Source organism: Clytia hemisphaerica, unplaced genomic scaffold (assembly GCF_902728285.1).
Source record: "Clytia hemisphaerica strain Z4C2 unplaced genomic scaffold, Clytia hemisphaerica genome assembly, whole genome shotgun sequence".
Taxonomy (NCBI): domain Eukaryota; kingdom Metazoa; phylum Cnidaria; class Hydrozoa; order Leptothecata; family Clytiidae; genus Clytia; species Clytia hemisphaerica.
The window spans coordinates 95,049-111,548 of NW_027103504.1; the positions used below are offsets into that span (position 1 = coordinate 95,049).

The 16,500-nt window shown below is 37.9% G+C and overlaps 2 protein-coding genes across 2 annotated transcripts; both read left to right on the top strand.

Annotated features, from left to right (window-relative positions):
* Window positions 1-6,052: 6,052 nt before the first annotated feature.
* LOC136798841 (uncharacterized) lies at window positions 6,053-8,042 on the top strand. The gene is made up of 3 exons (XM_067055514.1): window positions 6,053-6,463; window positions 6,592-7,921; window positions 8,037-8,042. Exons 2-3 carry the CDS (start codon window positions 6,689-6,691, stop codon window positions 8,040-8,042), a joined length of 1,239 nt encoding a protein of 412 aa, XP_066911615.1. The 5' UTR covers window positions 6,053-6,463; window positions 6,592-6,688.
* Window positions 8,043-8,249: 207 nt separating this feature from the next.
* On the top strand, window positions 8,250-14,293 carry LOC136798849 (uncharacterized). The gene is made up of 2 exons (XM_067055519.1): window positions 8,250-14,106; window positions 14,236-14,293. The coding sequence occupies exon 1, from the start codon at window positions 8,273-8,275 to the stop codon at window positions 13,244-13,246; it is 4,974 nt and encodes a 1,657-aa protein (XP_066911620.1). The 5' UTR covers window positions 8,250-8,272; the 3' UTR covers window positions 13,247-14,106; window positions 14,236-14,293.
* Window positions 14,294-16,500: the final 2,207 nt, after the last annotated feature.

Genomic DNA, 16,500 nt, shown 5'->3' on the forward strand with positions numbered 1-16,500 from the left:
TCTTGATTCCAAAGAAGACAGGCCCTAAAAATGAAATCGGAAAAATGATCAAATTATATCTAATCTCACTAATTATGCCAATTAACTAAGTGTTAATAACATTTTCAAGTTTCAATTTATACCGTTGCAAAATCAATTTGCTTGCGTGTTCTCGAGTTTGGATATCGTGGGATTTGAAGATTTCTAGTGTTTTAATTGCTTTGATAGATTCAAAACACAAGTTACTCTGCGGTGGAACATTATGATGTTCTCATTCGATAGGTCTTTTTGCTTTTCTTTTTTGTATAGAGATGACTTGAAAAGATCGCTCAGTACTCGACTGTCAAGGAAAGTTAAATACTGAATCAAAGCTGAATTTTTTGGGTTCTAAAATTGCAGTATTCTTTTCGGACAAAAATAACCAAAAACAACTTGCTTCTGTTTTCCAAGAATTGAGAGTGATTCGTGCTAATGGAAAGGGCTTTCAGAGCCAAAACCAATTTGAAATTTTGACTGTCACCCCTAACAATGAATTACAAAAAACTTATTTGATAAAAACACTTCCGTACGATTATTTACACAAGTTCATCAAAATACATATAAAATGGGGACAAATACAAAAGCAAACACATCAAAAAACATATAAACACAAAACACAACCCGAAGTCCCAGACTTGTGACTGGCATGGTGACTTTCCTCATCTTTTCCACTCAGTCGCCTTCAGAAAACATAACAGAAATAACAAACAAAAAACAGACACTACAACAAAAGGGCAGAACACTGTAATAACAATCCCCCATACACTACAGTTGAAAAAACATTTGTAGAAAATAACCTCTCACACAAAAATAGAAAAAATACAGAATTAGAAGTTGGACAAGAACCCGGTTCGGCGTGCCGCGACGGGACGACCGCACGGGGAAATAGACAGGCAGCTGAGGTCACAAAAAAATTGGACGGGGTGCGAACAATCCTAAACCACTTTTAACTGAAAATATACAACCTAAATATCTAGAAACCATCAACCGGAGTTGTTGAAATTACTTACCGGACGTGTCCGGCAATATTTTAGTACCTGATGACGTCATGCGTGCCCATAGGCTAACTGAAAAAATTTTGAGAACCAACATAGACATATTATATACCGATCGAACCGTTTTTTAACGTAGATTAAGAAAATGGTCAGTAATCTTATCTGAAAATTTTGCTATAAAAAGTTAGAACGCTTTTCCTTTATGTCCGTAACGTAAATTTTACCTGTCCGAGACGAAAAAAAAATCAAAAATTCAAACTTATCAAAATTGAAATCTAAGACCGCCATTCGAAAGCTCTCAAAAATCGATATAGAAGACTTTTAAGTGGATATATATGATTTCTCAACCTAACTCGAGAAAATCGATCCTAAAGAAAGTGTAAATATGACGTCATCAAAATTTCGGAAGCTTGTAACTTTTTATTATCAAATTTTCAGACATAGTTACTGACCTTTTTCTTAATCTTAATAAAAAAACGCGTCGATTGGTATATAATATGTCTATGCTTTTTTTCATGAAAATTTTCATTTTGCTTGTGACGTCATCAAATACGAAAATATTTTCGGACGCGTCCGGTAATTATTTTCAAACTGTCCGGTTGATGATTTTGTGTTCAGAAAGGTCATATCTATTGAAAACAACTGTTTAAAGTTTGTTCGCAAACTTTGTAGCTACTGCAGTTTTTTATGTGACCTCAGCTGCCTGACTAAAAAGGAAAGTGGAAAATGAATAACTCCGATGCTAATGCTAATTCCTCAGACATGAAAAAATATATCTCTCCTGTTTGAATTGCAATGTCCAATATGTGGGCGAAACAACCATAAAGCTAAGTAGTAGAATGAATATCCATAGAACAGCAAAAACTGGATGCGAACACATGATCAAACATTTCAAAGAAGCATGTCCTGATGCTTCTTTTTCTATTCAAGTTATTGAATTGTTTGATGGAAACGGATATGTCGGTAAAAAAGTTTGTCCTATTGCAAGAAAAGCGCGAGTAGATAGAGAAGATTTTTGGATGAAAGAATTGCGAACTATTTATCCCTATGGTCTAAATGAAAGGGCCAGAGGACATGACAAAGACCTTCCAGTTGGTAAATTATTTTCAAAAATAGCTAGAACTGTACCACGTACTTTTCATAGCCGGAATAACAGAAATAATCATGACATCGTTACTTCACATGAAAATTTCTTTCATTCCTTTGACAACATCATTTCGAATGACAAGAGCAATGCTTTCTATCAATTGCGTGTCACTTTAAATAGATTGAAAAAGTCAACTTTGAAGAAGATTGCCTTTAGCATCCTTTCGCATAGTCCTTTGGTTATACTCAGTTCTCCGTCTGAACAATACTATCTTTATGTTCTTGACATTATCGAAACTCTTCTCTTTATTCCTGTTGAAAGTAAGAAAAAATCAAAGCGTGCGCCTAAACATATCTGTAGTGTTTTTTCCATAATAAAGCAATTGAAATTATACATCTTCCTTCTATTCTAAAGCACCCCGCTATCGTATCTCTTTTACCAAACAAAATCTGCGATGAAGAAAATAGACCAGTTGTGACATATAAATTAGGTAACACAATAAGAAATAAAATCTTGAATTATAAAGAGACTGTTGATTCCATTTTCATTGATGATGATGTTTCTTTTTCCCTTGACTCAGACCCATGTGATTGTTGTAACTCTCCATTTTCTGATAAGTTTCATAAACATGTTATCACTGGTGATTTGCGTGTTGTTGAGAATGACAAACTCAGAAAACTTTTAGCCAAGGGTCCCAACTATAGAGAACCTAGAATTATAAATTTTGATAGAGCCTTGGAAGAGATTCTTCGAAGCCTGGATGATTGTAGTCTGGAGACCATACTCTGTTACAAAAATATTTCTATCCTGTCAAAATCCCAACAACTTCACTGAAATACAGAGTATGGAATTATTGACTCAATTCAAATCACTTCAAATCACAAAAGAAAAAACCGTTATCTTTTCAAAACAATTTAAAAGCTCGCGCCACTTCTTGAAACAATAGAGCTGTTTGACGTCATACTTTTGTTTATCAAATCATAACAATAAAATATTAGCCAATCAAATTTTGCGCTGATTCTTACATCTTCAATAATTCCCGGCTACTATGTCAAAACTCTGATATTTTCTGCTCGAACTAAATGCTATACCTCAAAACCACACGGACATTGTAGCCGGGTCTCCCAGCTAGGATGATTGTATAACTAACATTGAAGCAAAATCTGGTATTAAAAAGTCAACCTTGAATGAGTGGAAAGAAGCAATTATGTCAAAAGTAAGAGATACAATCAACATTTGGAAACCTAAAACTAAAGTTTTCAAAACTAGTTCTGTGCTTAAAGATCAAAATGTACAGCAATATCTTGAATCCTTCCATCGTAAATACGTCATAGTGACGATAGATAAAGCTTCCAAAAACTTTGCCTTTATTTGTAAGAAGTTCTATGTCGCCAAACTCATTGCTGAGGTTTCAGGCAATAATACATACTTGCCTAGTGACATAGACTTCAATACCATCATCAATACAAATGAGGAAATGTGTAAGCGCTTTGGTTTAGGATTGATAGAAAAAATGAAAACTCTTCCCATCATGTATTGGATGCCAAAAATGCATAAAAATCCTATTGGTTTCAGATTTATTGTAGCCTCTAAAACTTGTAGCACCAAACCGTTGACCGCAGTTGTTTCAAATGTTTTTAAAGTTCTCTACAAACATGTTGAAAGTTTTCACAGAAAATCAAGATTCTTTTCTGGGTTTAGCAAATTTTGGGTGGTTCAAAATTCTTCACCGGTTATTGAACATCTAAATCGGATAAATGCTAAGAAAAAAGCACAAAGAATTTCTACCTTCGATTTTGCTACACTCTTCCTCATGAATTACTTGTAAAAACTTTGACAGATATCATTAATTTCGTTTTTGATGGGGCATGTCGCAATAAACTTGGATTTTCTGCAAATTCAGTCTATTGGACAGCAAAAGGAAAAGATAACAGATTTTTTACCAACATTTCCTTATCAGAGTGTGTTGAATTTTTAATCAAGAATTGCTATTTCAAAGTTGGTAATCATATACTCAGACAAAACATCGGTATCCCGATGGGAATAGATCCAGCTCCATTTTGGGCTAACCTTTTTCTTTATTATTACGAATCTAAATATGTACAAAATTTGATATCTACTAGTTCTCCTAGAGCATACAATTTTCATTCAGTTGGTAGATTTATTGATGACCTTTGCGCTATTAATGATAGAGATGATTTTTTCTCATGTTATAATGATATATATCCGGAAGAGCTACAGTTGAAAGTTGAACATCATGGAACACATGCAACGTTTTTGGATTTAGATATAAGCATTGAAAATAACATCTTTCGCTACAAATTGTTTGACAAGAGAGACGCCTTTCCCTTTTTCATTGTGAGAATGCCACATAAAGATAGTAATTTACCATCAATCATCTTTTACAGCTCTATATATTCTGAGGTCCTACGCATTGCTAGATGCACTCTTCTTTTTGAAGATGTTCTGCCCAGAATTTCAGAACTTTTCAAGCGCATGCTCAATCAGGGAGCTGAAAGATCTTTCTTGCGAAAACAAATAGTAAAGTGTTTTGATAGATTTCCAGAGACTTTTATGAAATTCGGAGAATCTTTAAATGGTTTTTTAGCGCAACTGCATTTTTGAAAAATTGAAACATTTTTTTTTTTTTTTTTTTTTTTTTTTTTTTTTTTTTTATTATGTATTGTATGTTAGTTTTCTCAGTCATTTCTTTTTCGTTCTTTCCCGTACAGACGGCTGCACGGACTTTAGGTGTCGAACCGGGTTCTGGGCCTACTTTTTAAAAAATTTGTGTTTTTTGTCGTTTGTCTTGTTCTTGTTCTTGTCTGTTGTTTACCCTTTTTTGTTTCTTTGTATTTGTGTGGGAGTTTTTGTTTATTTTTCTATGTTTGTTAGTTTGTTTGGACTGCGGGTCGGTTCAGGGTTATGCAATCTGGGGGAGGCTGAGTGTTGGACGTCCATAAAACATGTTTAAAGCCGCTGCACCTGTCGCAAGTCAGGGACTCCAGATTGCATTGGTTGGGTTTTTGAGTGGGTTTTGGTGTTTGTGTTTTTCTGCTTGGCTTTTTAAACTTTATGTCTATTGGTTTGTTGGTTCTTTTTCGCATAAAATTCTCATTTCTTGACAGGATGTTTGATTGGTTTGATTTATATATTTAGAAAAATTCAAAAAAATGGAAAAAAACGTATAATTATAAAAATATTAGTGCCTTTTTATGTTTCATCTTTATTTTATTTCGTATTTTCAACACTTTCTCTCCTTGAGGTCAGATCTCTGATCTTCACCATATATATATACAGGGTGTCCCTAATTAAAGTATCGAGTCGAAACACAACTATTAGTATAATGTTTTATGTGCGGGTTCACAAAATTGTATTTTAAGCTCTCCCTCTTTTTTCTTTGTCATTACGATTAATTTATACGTTGTAACTACCTTTTGTAATAAGCATGTGTGATGGAGAACGTTCTTATATTTTAGCCATAACACACACACAAACTTTTCTACTCAACCGCATGTTCAAACTCGATACTTTAATTAGGGACACCCTGTATAATACTTCTTTTCTCATTGTTATTTTAGTTTCTTCGGCTGGTTCCGTGGATTTTAAGTTTTAGTTTATTTTATATTTGCGTGCGTTTCATACTTTCACTAAACACATCTTTTTACATCTTTCTATCGTAGATACTAAACACCGAAACGGGTGGGAAACTAGTGGACGCGAATGCAAACGGGTGGAAACGAGTGGTGAAACGATTGGAAACGAGTGGCGAAACGGGTGGAAACAAATGAAAAACAACTGGAAACACATGAAAACGAGTGGAAACGAGTGCTAGGGGGGTAAAGATAATTTGGCATTCGCGTTCTATTCAGGTTCTAATGGTGATTGGTGCCATATACTTGATGGACCTTTACGTTTTGGCGAAAATATATTGTCGGTGCATATGGTTGCACCTTATGTTTTGGTTTTGATGTTGGTCAATTTGGTTTTGTCTTGATACCGATGTCGGTACTAATTAATAATTAGCTCTCTAATTTGTTCTCCAGCGTAGCGTCTCAACTCATTAGTGTTTCGCGTAGTCCCTTGAGACTTTTGATACTGTTTTTCTATTGTAGAATTTATTCTAGCCTTTTATATTATAATTAGGCAATTATGACGTAGCATTTTGAAGGCGTTTGACAGTGTTGCCTTTCGTGTCTTTTTTGTGTTCAAACTCTTGTACTGTAGAGAGAGGAGAGAAGAGAATTTTGACATATTTTAAGAAGAGATTTTCGTGCTCGAAACTAAAAGCAATTTCTTGTTTGGAAAGAATTTTGTTACATTGAGGTGAAGTTTTTACCACTGTCACGCCAAAGTGTTTTTAGTAAGTATATTTTTCATCTAGACTTAGCTTTGTTATTGGACTTTAGCCTAGTTTCTTGATGTCTTGTAAGCAAATTTTTAGGCCTTGTCAAACAATTTTCTAAGCAAAACTTTTGTACTTATTTTTAGCCTGCATATCGAATGAATATATGCTGAGTGAAAACTTCAAACGTGAATCGTTTACAGTAAAAACACTAGTGCACCTCCCATATGTTAATCCCATGGTATGCATCTGCGTAGTGGGTGGTTCAAGATGACGGAGCACTATCGCTTGTACACTCTTGAGTCGAGACTTGAGCATAAAAACCTAATCGTTATTGAAATTGACCGTATAATCCACGAAATGTTAGAGCCCGCGTTAAATGAGCCTCATGCTGAATCACAAGACATCGAGAAGGCCTTTGAAGAATTAGACAGGCAATATCGTAGCTTCGTAGCTGTACATGAAGAATGTCAGGGGTTATTCAGACCAGATGAAGAGGAAAGACGCGGGGAGGAGGATCGGTTAGCACACAGTATAGACGAAAGAATATGTCAATTAAAGACCAATTTCCATCAAACAAAGGCAGAGATGAAAAGGACAGAAAGTCAAGTTCAGAAAGATGAAGAAAAGTCAACTCACAGAAGTTCTGAATCAAAGTCCGGATCTTCAAAGTCGTCTAGAAGTTCCAAGAAGGGATCGGCAAGCTCAAATGGATCTGTGAAGGAGAAGGCAATATTAGAGAGAGCCAGAATAGCAGAATTGAAGCTGAAAGCCAAATTCCTGAAGGAAACCAAGAATGTCGACCAAGTCAAGATGGACGCTGAGTTGAAAGCTAACAGATTGAGAGAGGAATCAGAAATGAAAGCAAAACAGTTGATCAGAGATGCAGAAATTCAAGGATTGCAACTTGAGAATGAGTACCAGATCGCAATGGCAGAGGCAAAGTTGCTGGTTTTATCGGAGAACGGAAGTTTTGGACGAAAGTCGATAGTTTTGGATGATAAAGTGGAAGGAGACTATGTAGCAGAGTACGTAGCATCACTCGAAGACCAGAACTCTGACAAACGTCAATCCGTTGCCATGACAAATCTTCAGCAATCTGTCTCTTCCTATCCAGATCAGATTGCTTTCAGTGAATCAGCTAATGTTCCATGCACCACGGGGCATCCATACTTTGTGTCCAACACAGTTTCTCAAACTCATCTACTCGATACACCTATACCAATCAATACTCAGACCAATCTCTTAGTTCCATTGAGTGAGGTTCTTCCTCTTGTCGGTGCACATTCCACGCCAACATGTACGATCTCTGCAATCGTGAATTCCACTGTATCGTATGCTCAGTCGATACCAGAGCAGTCAGAAACCACGTCAGTTCCGTATTCCGGTCAAAATGCGGAAGTCGTACCCGGAAACGTCCTTCAACACGTTTCTCTCAATTCTTTCACGTCCACGTCCGGACACACCACTCGATATGTACCGGTTTACACAGTTCCAGAACTCAATCCCTCAGTTCCGGTTTCAGATAATCGTTCAGCTCAATACAAACCAAATACCAGTATTGTGCCTTCCAATCGTCCAATTCCATCAGTTCTGAGCTCTAATGCTCGACCATTCATCTCCAGCCGAGTCGTTCCAGGCCCAACCATTCAAGGCCGAGTCGTTCCAGGCCCAACTATTCAAGGCCGAGTCGTTCCAGGCCCAACCATTCAAGGCCGAGTTGTTCCAGGTCCAACCGTGGCAAGCCAAGCTGTTCCAAACCAAGCTGTTCCAAACCAAGCTGTTCCAAGCCAAACCATTCATGGCCAAGCTGTTTCTGATCGCATTATGTCAAGTCAAGTTCAATCGGGCTTTATCGATCCAGGCCAAACCTTGCCAAGCCAAACAGTCCAAATTCAGAATGTTCCATCTTCAGTACAAAACATGCCAATTCAGAGCGTTCAAAGGCCAATCCAGAATTTCCAAGTCCAGAACCATCCAGTTCAATACGTCCAAGTTCAAGATGTTCCAGCTCACGACATTCCAAATGATACTGTTCCACTCCAGAATGTTCTCGTTCAAAATGTTCCTTCCATCAACTCTGATTGTGACTCAACAGTAGCTACATCAAGTCAAATTCGTCCAGAAAGAATGTTATCCGAAATGTTTGGGTATCTGCAGGCCCCAAGCGTTAAGTTAGATACATTCAGTGGTGACCCACTTGAATTTGAATATTTTCTCGCCACATTCGTCGAATCTGTGGAAATGAAAATTTCGGACCCTGGAAGTCGTTTGCTTCGTCTGATGGACTGTCTAACTGGAGAAGCGAAAGAGTTGGTTAAAGGATGTGTTCATCTCTCATCTTCCAACGATGGATATTTCCATGCAAAGGAATTGTTGAAGAAGCACTACGGTGATCCACACAAGGTTACCAGTCATTATCTGAAGGAGTTGAAAAATTGGACCAGACTGAAATCAAATGATGCAGAGGCGTTTCGTCATTTCTACGCTTTTCTTGTGAAGTTCGAATTCAACATGAAATGTTACCAAAACAGGAATTATGACAGTCCTGAATTGATCCAAACAGTCCTTCGGAAGATGCCTTCCTTTATGCAGAACAAATGGAACAGAGAGGCGTTGAAAATTCGTCGTTCTGGAAAGGAACCAAAGCTACGAGACTTGATTCAATATGTTGAAATCGAAACAACACTTGCTAATGATCCAATGTTTTCGTTTGGTGCTCTGTCTCAAGGATCGGAGAAGAAAGGATCTGATTTCAAAATTCAAAGAGGAGGAAGATCAAGCATCGGAATCCAAGTCAGCACACCTTGTCCAAAGTGTAACGAATCACACAAACTAGAGTCATGCAAAAAGTTCAAAGAATTACCTGTTGATAAACGTCGAACCTTCTTGTATCGAAAGGAACTATGCTTTTCATGCTTCGCGAAAGGTCATCGAAGAAATTCGTGTAAAAAGCCAAAAACCTGCTCGACGTGTAAAGGAAAACATCCAACATTACTTCATGACAAATCCAGAGATTCTCCAAAGGAACCTGAGAAGCCACCTGACGATTCTGGTGAAGTGTTGAGTAACTTCATCAGCTACGCATGTTCGTCGTCTTCTACAAATGTTGGTCTTTGTGTCGTGCCTGTGAAACTGCGTCATGTCAATCAAAACAAAGTTGTCCACACGTACGCTTTGCTTGATCCAGGAAGTAACGGATCTTTCATCAGTGACGAGATTGGAAGATCATTTGGTTCTTCAGGAATTCACACATCTCTTACTGTGAAGACTTTGCATGGTAAGAAGCTCAACAAGTGCCAGCTAATCGAAAATCTTTGCGTCTCTTCTACAACAAGCGATAGCTTCATCGAACTTCCACGTTTGTATACCCAAAGAGAATTTCCAGTTGACATAGAAGACGTTCCAACATACAATAATGTCAAGAAGTGGAGTCACTTGTCTTCAATCTTATGCCACTTACCAAAATCACTAAAGGATTTCAAGGTTGGTTTGTTGATCGGTTCCAATTGCGCGAAGGCATTAGAACCCTTGAAAGTCATACCAAGTCGTGGTGAAGGACCTTATGCATTCCAGTCAAGGCTTGGATGGTGTGTTGTCGGACCATTAAGTGAATCCAAGTCATTGTCACATTCAAGCCATCTAGTCCATTCCAAACCCGACGAGATGACTTGTCCATCATGTCATTACTACCGATATGAAGAAAGATTGAAAGACAGCTCGCTACACGAGATGCTTCAGACAATGTACGAACATGACTTCAACGAACAATCAACCTCAGAATTCGATCGTGATTACTCGCAAGATGAGAAGGCATTCATTGACATGATGCATGATCAGTGCAAATTTGTTGACGGAAAGTATGTCATGCCATTACCTTTCAGAGAGGAATCACAGTTGTTCAACAATCGTCATATAGCAGCTTCAAGAGCAAGTTATTTGAAAAGGAAGCTCATGAAGGAGGAAAGGATGAGGAATGACTACTTGATTTCGATGTCCAAGTTGTTCGAGCATGGACATGCAGTGTACATCGACTCCTCTGAAGACAAGCCCGATGATGGCGACGTATGGTACATACCACATCATGGCGTTTACCATCCGCGTAAACCTGACAAGCTTAGAGTCGTCTTTGATTGCAGTTCAAGATACAGGGGTGTCTCTTTAAATGACACTTTATTACAAGGACCGGACTTGACAAACCAACTCGTTGGCGTTCTTACACGTTTCAGACAAGACGATATCGTGATAGTGGGCGATATCGAGAAGATGTTTTACCAGGTCAACGTCGAGGAAAAGCATCAAAACTTCTTGAGGTTTCTGTGGTGGCCAGATGGTGACTTTACTAAAGAGCTTGTCGAATGCAGAATGACAGTTCATCTATTCGGAGCAACATCTTCTCCAAGCGTTGCAAATTTTGCTCTACGCAAAACAGCTGACGATTATGGTACCAAGTATGACGATGAGGTATCAGACATACTGAAGAAGAATTTCTACGTAGACGATATGCTCAAAGCAACAGGAACAGCCAATCGTGCGGTGAAGTTGATCAAAGATGCTCAAAGTTTGTGCATTGAAGGAGGCTTCAACCTGACTCAACTTGGATCCAACTCTCGTGATGTGATAGATTCCCTCCCTGAAGGAAAGAGGATGAAGGGAATAAAAGACTTCGATTCATCAACTGCTTCATTACCTGTCGAACGCGTACTTGGCGTCTCTTGGTGTATCGAAAATGATGTCTTCAATTTTAGAATAGTGTTGAAAGATAAGCCATTGACGAGACGTGGAATACTCTCCACTATTTCATCTATTTACGACCCACTCGGTTTTGCAGCTCCAGTGATGCTACCAATGAAGAAGCTTCTGCAAATGTTGACCAAGGAGAAGCTTGGGTGGGATGATCAAGTGCCTCCAGAAGTACGGACACCTTGGGAAAAGTGGAGACATCAATTACCTTCACTGCAATCGGTAGAGATCAATCGTTGCTTCAAGCCAATCTCGTTTGGAGAAGTCACTGATGTCACAATTCATCATTTCTCTGATGCTTCGACACTGGGATATGGTCAGTGCAGCTATCTTCGTCTTGAGAATGAAAGAGGAGAAGTCAATGTCAGTTTTCTCATGGGCAAGTCACGAGTCAGTCCATTGAAACAAGTTTCAGTACCACGACTAGAGCTGACAGCAGCTGTAACCTCGGTAAAAGTAAGCAGCCTGTTGGACAAAGAACTTGAGGTGATTCCTAGAGGTATCTACTATTGGACAGACAGTGAGATAGTGCTTGCATACATCGCCAACACCAAGAAGGCGTTTCACTTGTTTGTAGCAAACAGAGTCCAGATCATACGTGATGCAACCAAAGATGAACAATGGGATCACGTCTCATCAGATGACAATCCTAGTGACATTGGATCTCGAGGATTGATGCCAAATAAATTGACAACTGATTGCAAGTGGCTCAATGGCCCATCATTCCTGAGAGAGAAGCTAACCCTCCTCCCCTCAACAAAGAAGTTTGACATTCCTCATAATGACCCTGAAGTCAAGAAGCTGAAGAAGGTCTTCACAACAAAAACTACAACTGTCAATGCCGTCGAAGAGCTGTTAAATAGAACCAACGACTGGATGAAGGTCAAACGTGTTATTGCCCTCATGTTCAGATGGAGGAACAAGGAACCAAAAAGAGCATTGTTTTCAACAAAGGAGTTGGAGACAGCCGGCAAAAAGGTCATCAAAGCTGTTCAAGGTCTCACGTTCGATCTTGAATCTATTTCGAAACGACCAAAAGGAGATTCACTACTACAACTTCAACCTTTCAAAGATGACGAAGGAATCATACGTGTCGGTGGTCGTCTGAAGAAATCAAGTCTTCAGATCGAATTGAAGCATCCAATCATTCTCCCCAAAGCTCATCCACTTTCAAAGATGATACTGCGTTGGTGCCACATCAAAGCAGCGCACAGCGGTAGAGGTTTGACAATCAACGAAGTAAGAACCTCTGGCTATTGGATCATCGGAATCAGCTCGTTAACCAGAAGTTTCATCACAAGCTGTGTCCTCTGTCGTCGATTCAGAGGAAAACAAATGCAACAAAAGATGGCAGACCTACCAGAAGACAGACTGGAACCAGAACCTCCATTCACCTACGCTGCAGTCGACATGTTTGGACCCTTTGCAATCAAAGTGCGAAGGGCAACTGTGAAGAACTACGTCGGTTTGTTCACCTGCATGTCTTCAAGAGCTGTCCATCTGGAGAGTACAACATCCATGAATACTGACGCGTTCATTCTGATGCTGAGACGTGTCATCGCCAGACGAGGCAACATTCGATCACTGAGGTCAGACAATGGCACCAATTTCGTCGGTGCTGACAATGAGATGAAGAAAGCCATCCATGAACTCGATCACGAACGAATCAACGATTTCCTTCAAGGCAATGGAGGAGAATGGCTACATTGGAAGAAGAATCCACCAAAGGCCAGCCACATGGGTGGCGTCTGGGAACGACAAATCAGGAAGCACTGGAGAAGAGTTCAACACATTGCCAACGAGTTTTGGACCCGCTGGAGGAAGGAATATCTCTCAACCCTACAATCCAGATCAAAATGGAATCAACTACAAAGAAACATCAAAGTCGACGACGTCGTCATCATCAACGATGAGAGCAGTCATCGAAACGACTGGAAACTTGGACGAGTTATTGATGTCAATCGAAGCGACGATGGCAACGTTCGAAGCTGCAAATTGAAGACTTCATCTGGTGAATTCGTCCGTCCGATTACGAAGTTGGTTTCTCTCGTCGATTGAGCGATGACTGAGCTATCGAAACAGCGTCTACGAATACGTGTAGTGTATTATATGTTATTGAAAGAATGAATTGAAGTCGTTCTATATTATGTTGTTGAATGAATGAATTGAAGTCATTCTATTATATATCGTGTTGAAAGAATGAATTGAAGTCATTCTATATTTCGTCGTCAAAAGAATGAATTGAAGTCATTCTATGTGAAATGTTATTTTTTCGATTCGTTTACTTGGATGATTTGCTAATTACGACAACATGCTTACCAGATTGATAATGATTGATTTATACTTGTTATGGTGATGGCAATAAATGTTGAATTTTTGGTAATCAATAATTAGAACTTGAAACGCTTATGGTATCGATTCCCCATCGAGGGAGCCTTATGAACATTGAATTTCAAGATATGATTAGATATCTTGAGGGGAGCCAGATGTCGGTGCATATGGTTGCACCTTATGTTTTGGTTTTGATGTTGGTCAATTTGGTTTTGTCTTGATACCGATGTCGGTACTAATTAATAATTAGCTCTCTAATTTGTTCTCCAGCGTAGCGTCTCAACTCATTAGTGTTTCGCGTAGTCCCTTGAGACTTTTGATACTGTTTTTCTATTGTAGAATTTATTCTAGCCTTTTATATTATAATTAGGCAATTATGACGTAGCATTTTGAAGGCGTTTGACAGTGTTGCCTTTCGTGTCTTTTTTGTGTTCAAACTCTTGTACTGTAGAGAGAGGAGAGAAGAGAATTTTGACATATTTTAAGAAGAGATTTTCGTGCTCGAAACTAAAAGCAATTTCTTGTTTGGAAAGAATTTTGTTACATTGAGGTGAAGTTTTTACCACTGTCACGCCAAAGTGTTTTTAGTAAGTATATTTTTCATCTAGACTTAGCTTTGTTATTGGACTTTAGCCTAGGTTTCTTGATGTCTTGTAAGCAAATTTTTAGGCCTTGTCAAACAATTTTCTAAGCAAAACTTTTGTACTTATTTTTAGCCTGCATATCGAATGAATATATGCTGAGTCAAAACTTCAAACGTGAATCGTTTACATATATTGTATTAAGAAGTATAAAAATGATGTTTGGATAAACAAATTTTCGTTACTTTTTGCTCACCGAAAACCAATATTGCTTTCCCACTAAAAATCGTTAAAACTAATTTTATTCAGTCCCCTTAAAACAAAATTGAAAATTCCATCTTTTTTACCACCTTTTTTTGTACAGGAGAGGGTCGAAATTTGAACAAAATATACTACGTTTTCGCGAATTTTCGGCCTTTTCGCAAAATCGTTTTGCATTGCTCTTTCACGAAATTAAATTACGCGAACAAATAATGAACAGCAAAGAGTTTAAAGAGACAATTTTATGTAAAGTGAAAAGCAATATAACAGCACACTCATGGGATTTTTTAAAAAGAGTATTGTTGCATTAAACAGACTGTACCTTTATAATCATAAAGTTTGGCGAGTCCAGTCAAAACACAGATTTGATCTGCAGCGTCACGCTTCACCTTGCCTATTGCCTCAATAGTTAACTCAAATTGAAACAAACCATTGCCAAAAAACTCTGGTAGTAAATGCTATATTATGGCACACAAATTGTTGTGTGTTTTTTCCCAAACGAATTCCAATTAGAGAAAAGCTTTATTTCGATTAGGATAAAAAATGTGATCTAAAATATATTAAAAAACTTACTGCTTACAAGACTCGTCATTCCTGACAAACAACGTAAACAAGCCAAGATTGGTCGCTCTCGCTGGAGGTAAATTATGTCTCCTATATCGCAAACACTGTAGTGTAGTGTTATAGTTTGGATAGTCTAGGACTAATTCATACATAGTAGAAATAAAGCAAAAAGTAATGAATGGAACAATTTTAGTCGTCTAGAAACCTCTGTGCACTAACTCCAAACAAAAGAAAAGTGTCAATATTGCAATTATAATTTTTTCCTGCTCAAAATAATTCTTGAGAAAAAAAATATGTGTGGATTTGTGTATTGAAAGTTTTTCATTTGAGTTGATTTCGTTTTGAGAGTTTGTTGTTGCTTGATAAATTGTTTTCTCGCTACGCAAGTTTCTGCGTAGCTAGCCCCTGTATCTATAAGGCTGGAACACCGGATTCTTCCAGTCGTTTATACAAACTAAATCCCGTATCATTATTAGTATTGGTATTATTAGTATTACACGCATTATAAACGACTCCAGTCTATAGTTTGGAATGCAAAAAGCTAAAATCTTCCTTTTACAAACTCTCCAGGTGTTAATTTTCATTTTGGTGCGAAAATTAGACCAGATCGATTGGAGGGCTTTACAATGTAATGGTCCAGATACACAAAAGGACGCCCAGAAAAGGAAGGTTTATGTACACTTAAAAATTGGAAGCGAGCAACACAGACAGGTCTTATTAGGAAAAAATCTTCCCTTATATTAAAAAGACTTTGCAGTGATCATTCACATCCTAAGATAATATCAAGATTATATGCTTTGCAGCAACAATCATGTTTCTTTGTCATAAAAAATCCAACCATAAAAAACATATAACATCAAAACACAAAAGTATCTAAAATACTGGAATTGGTTTCAAATGAAAAGCTGCTTGTACTTACTACCAAAAAGAAAATCGCTTCTATTCTGTTATCAAAGCAGCGTTCTGTTTTTAACAATGTTTTAAGAGGCATTTGAAAAAAATGTGATTAGTTTGATATGAACCCCTAGCACTCGTTTTCATGTGTTTCCAGTTGTTTTTCATTCGTTTCCACCCGTTTCGCCACTCGTTTCCACTCGTTTCACCACTCGTTTCCACCCGTTTGCATTCGTTTCCACTAGTTTCCCACCCGTTTCGGTGTTTAGTATCTACGTCTTTTTATCTGTGTCGGTGTCTAATTAACACTGCTTGGCCTACCTACACAACCCTATTTCCATCATATAGGAGGATATTTTCGTAAAAGGCCGAAATCCTGTGTAGGTCGAAAACTGAGATATTGTGTTTTCTTGAAAATTTTTTTTGACTCATATTGAGTTACTTCTTTCCATCTTAACTCATATTGAGTCGCTTTCTTCCTTGTAGTCACTTTAGATCACTAGTTTTGCATTGGTGGATTTCTATGTCATCATATTTTCCTTTTCAATTCCAACCTGATTGATTTTCTGTGAATGTTCATTCTAGATTTTTGTTGTATTTATATTGTCTTCTTGTTTTGTGAGTATTGTCTTTATTGTTTCCATTTTAAGTAGTTGAAGGTTTTATATCTAAGAAAGGTTT

Excerpts from the sequence above, each read along its gene's own strand:
- LOC136798841 (XM_067055514.1), top strand. The coding sequence starts at position 6,689 with ATGCATCTGCGTAGTGGGTGGTTCAAGATGACGGAGCACTATCGCTTG.
- LOC136798849 (XM_067055519.1), top strand. The coding sequence starts at position 8,273 with ATGTCAAGTCAAGTTCAATCGGGCTTTATCGATCCAGGCCAAACCTTG.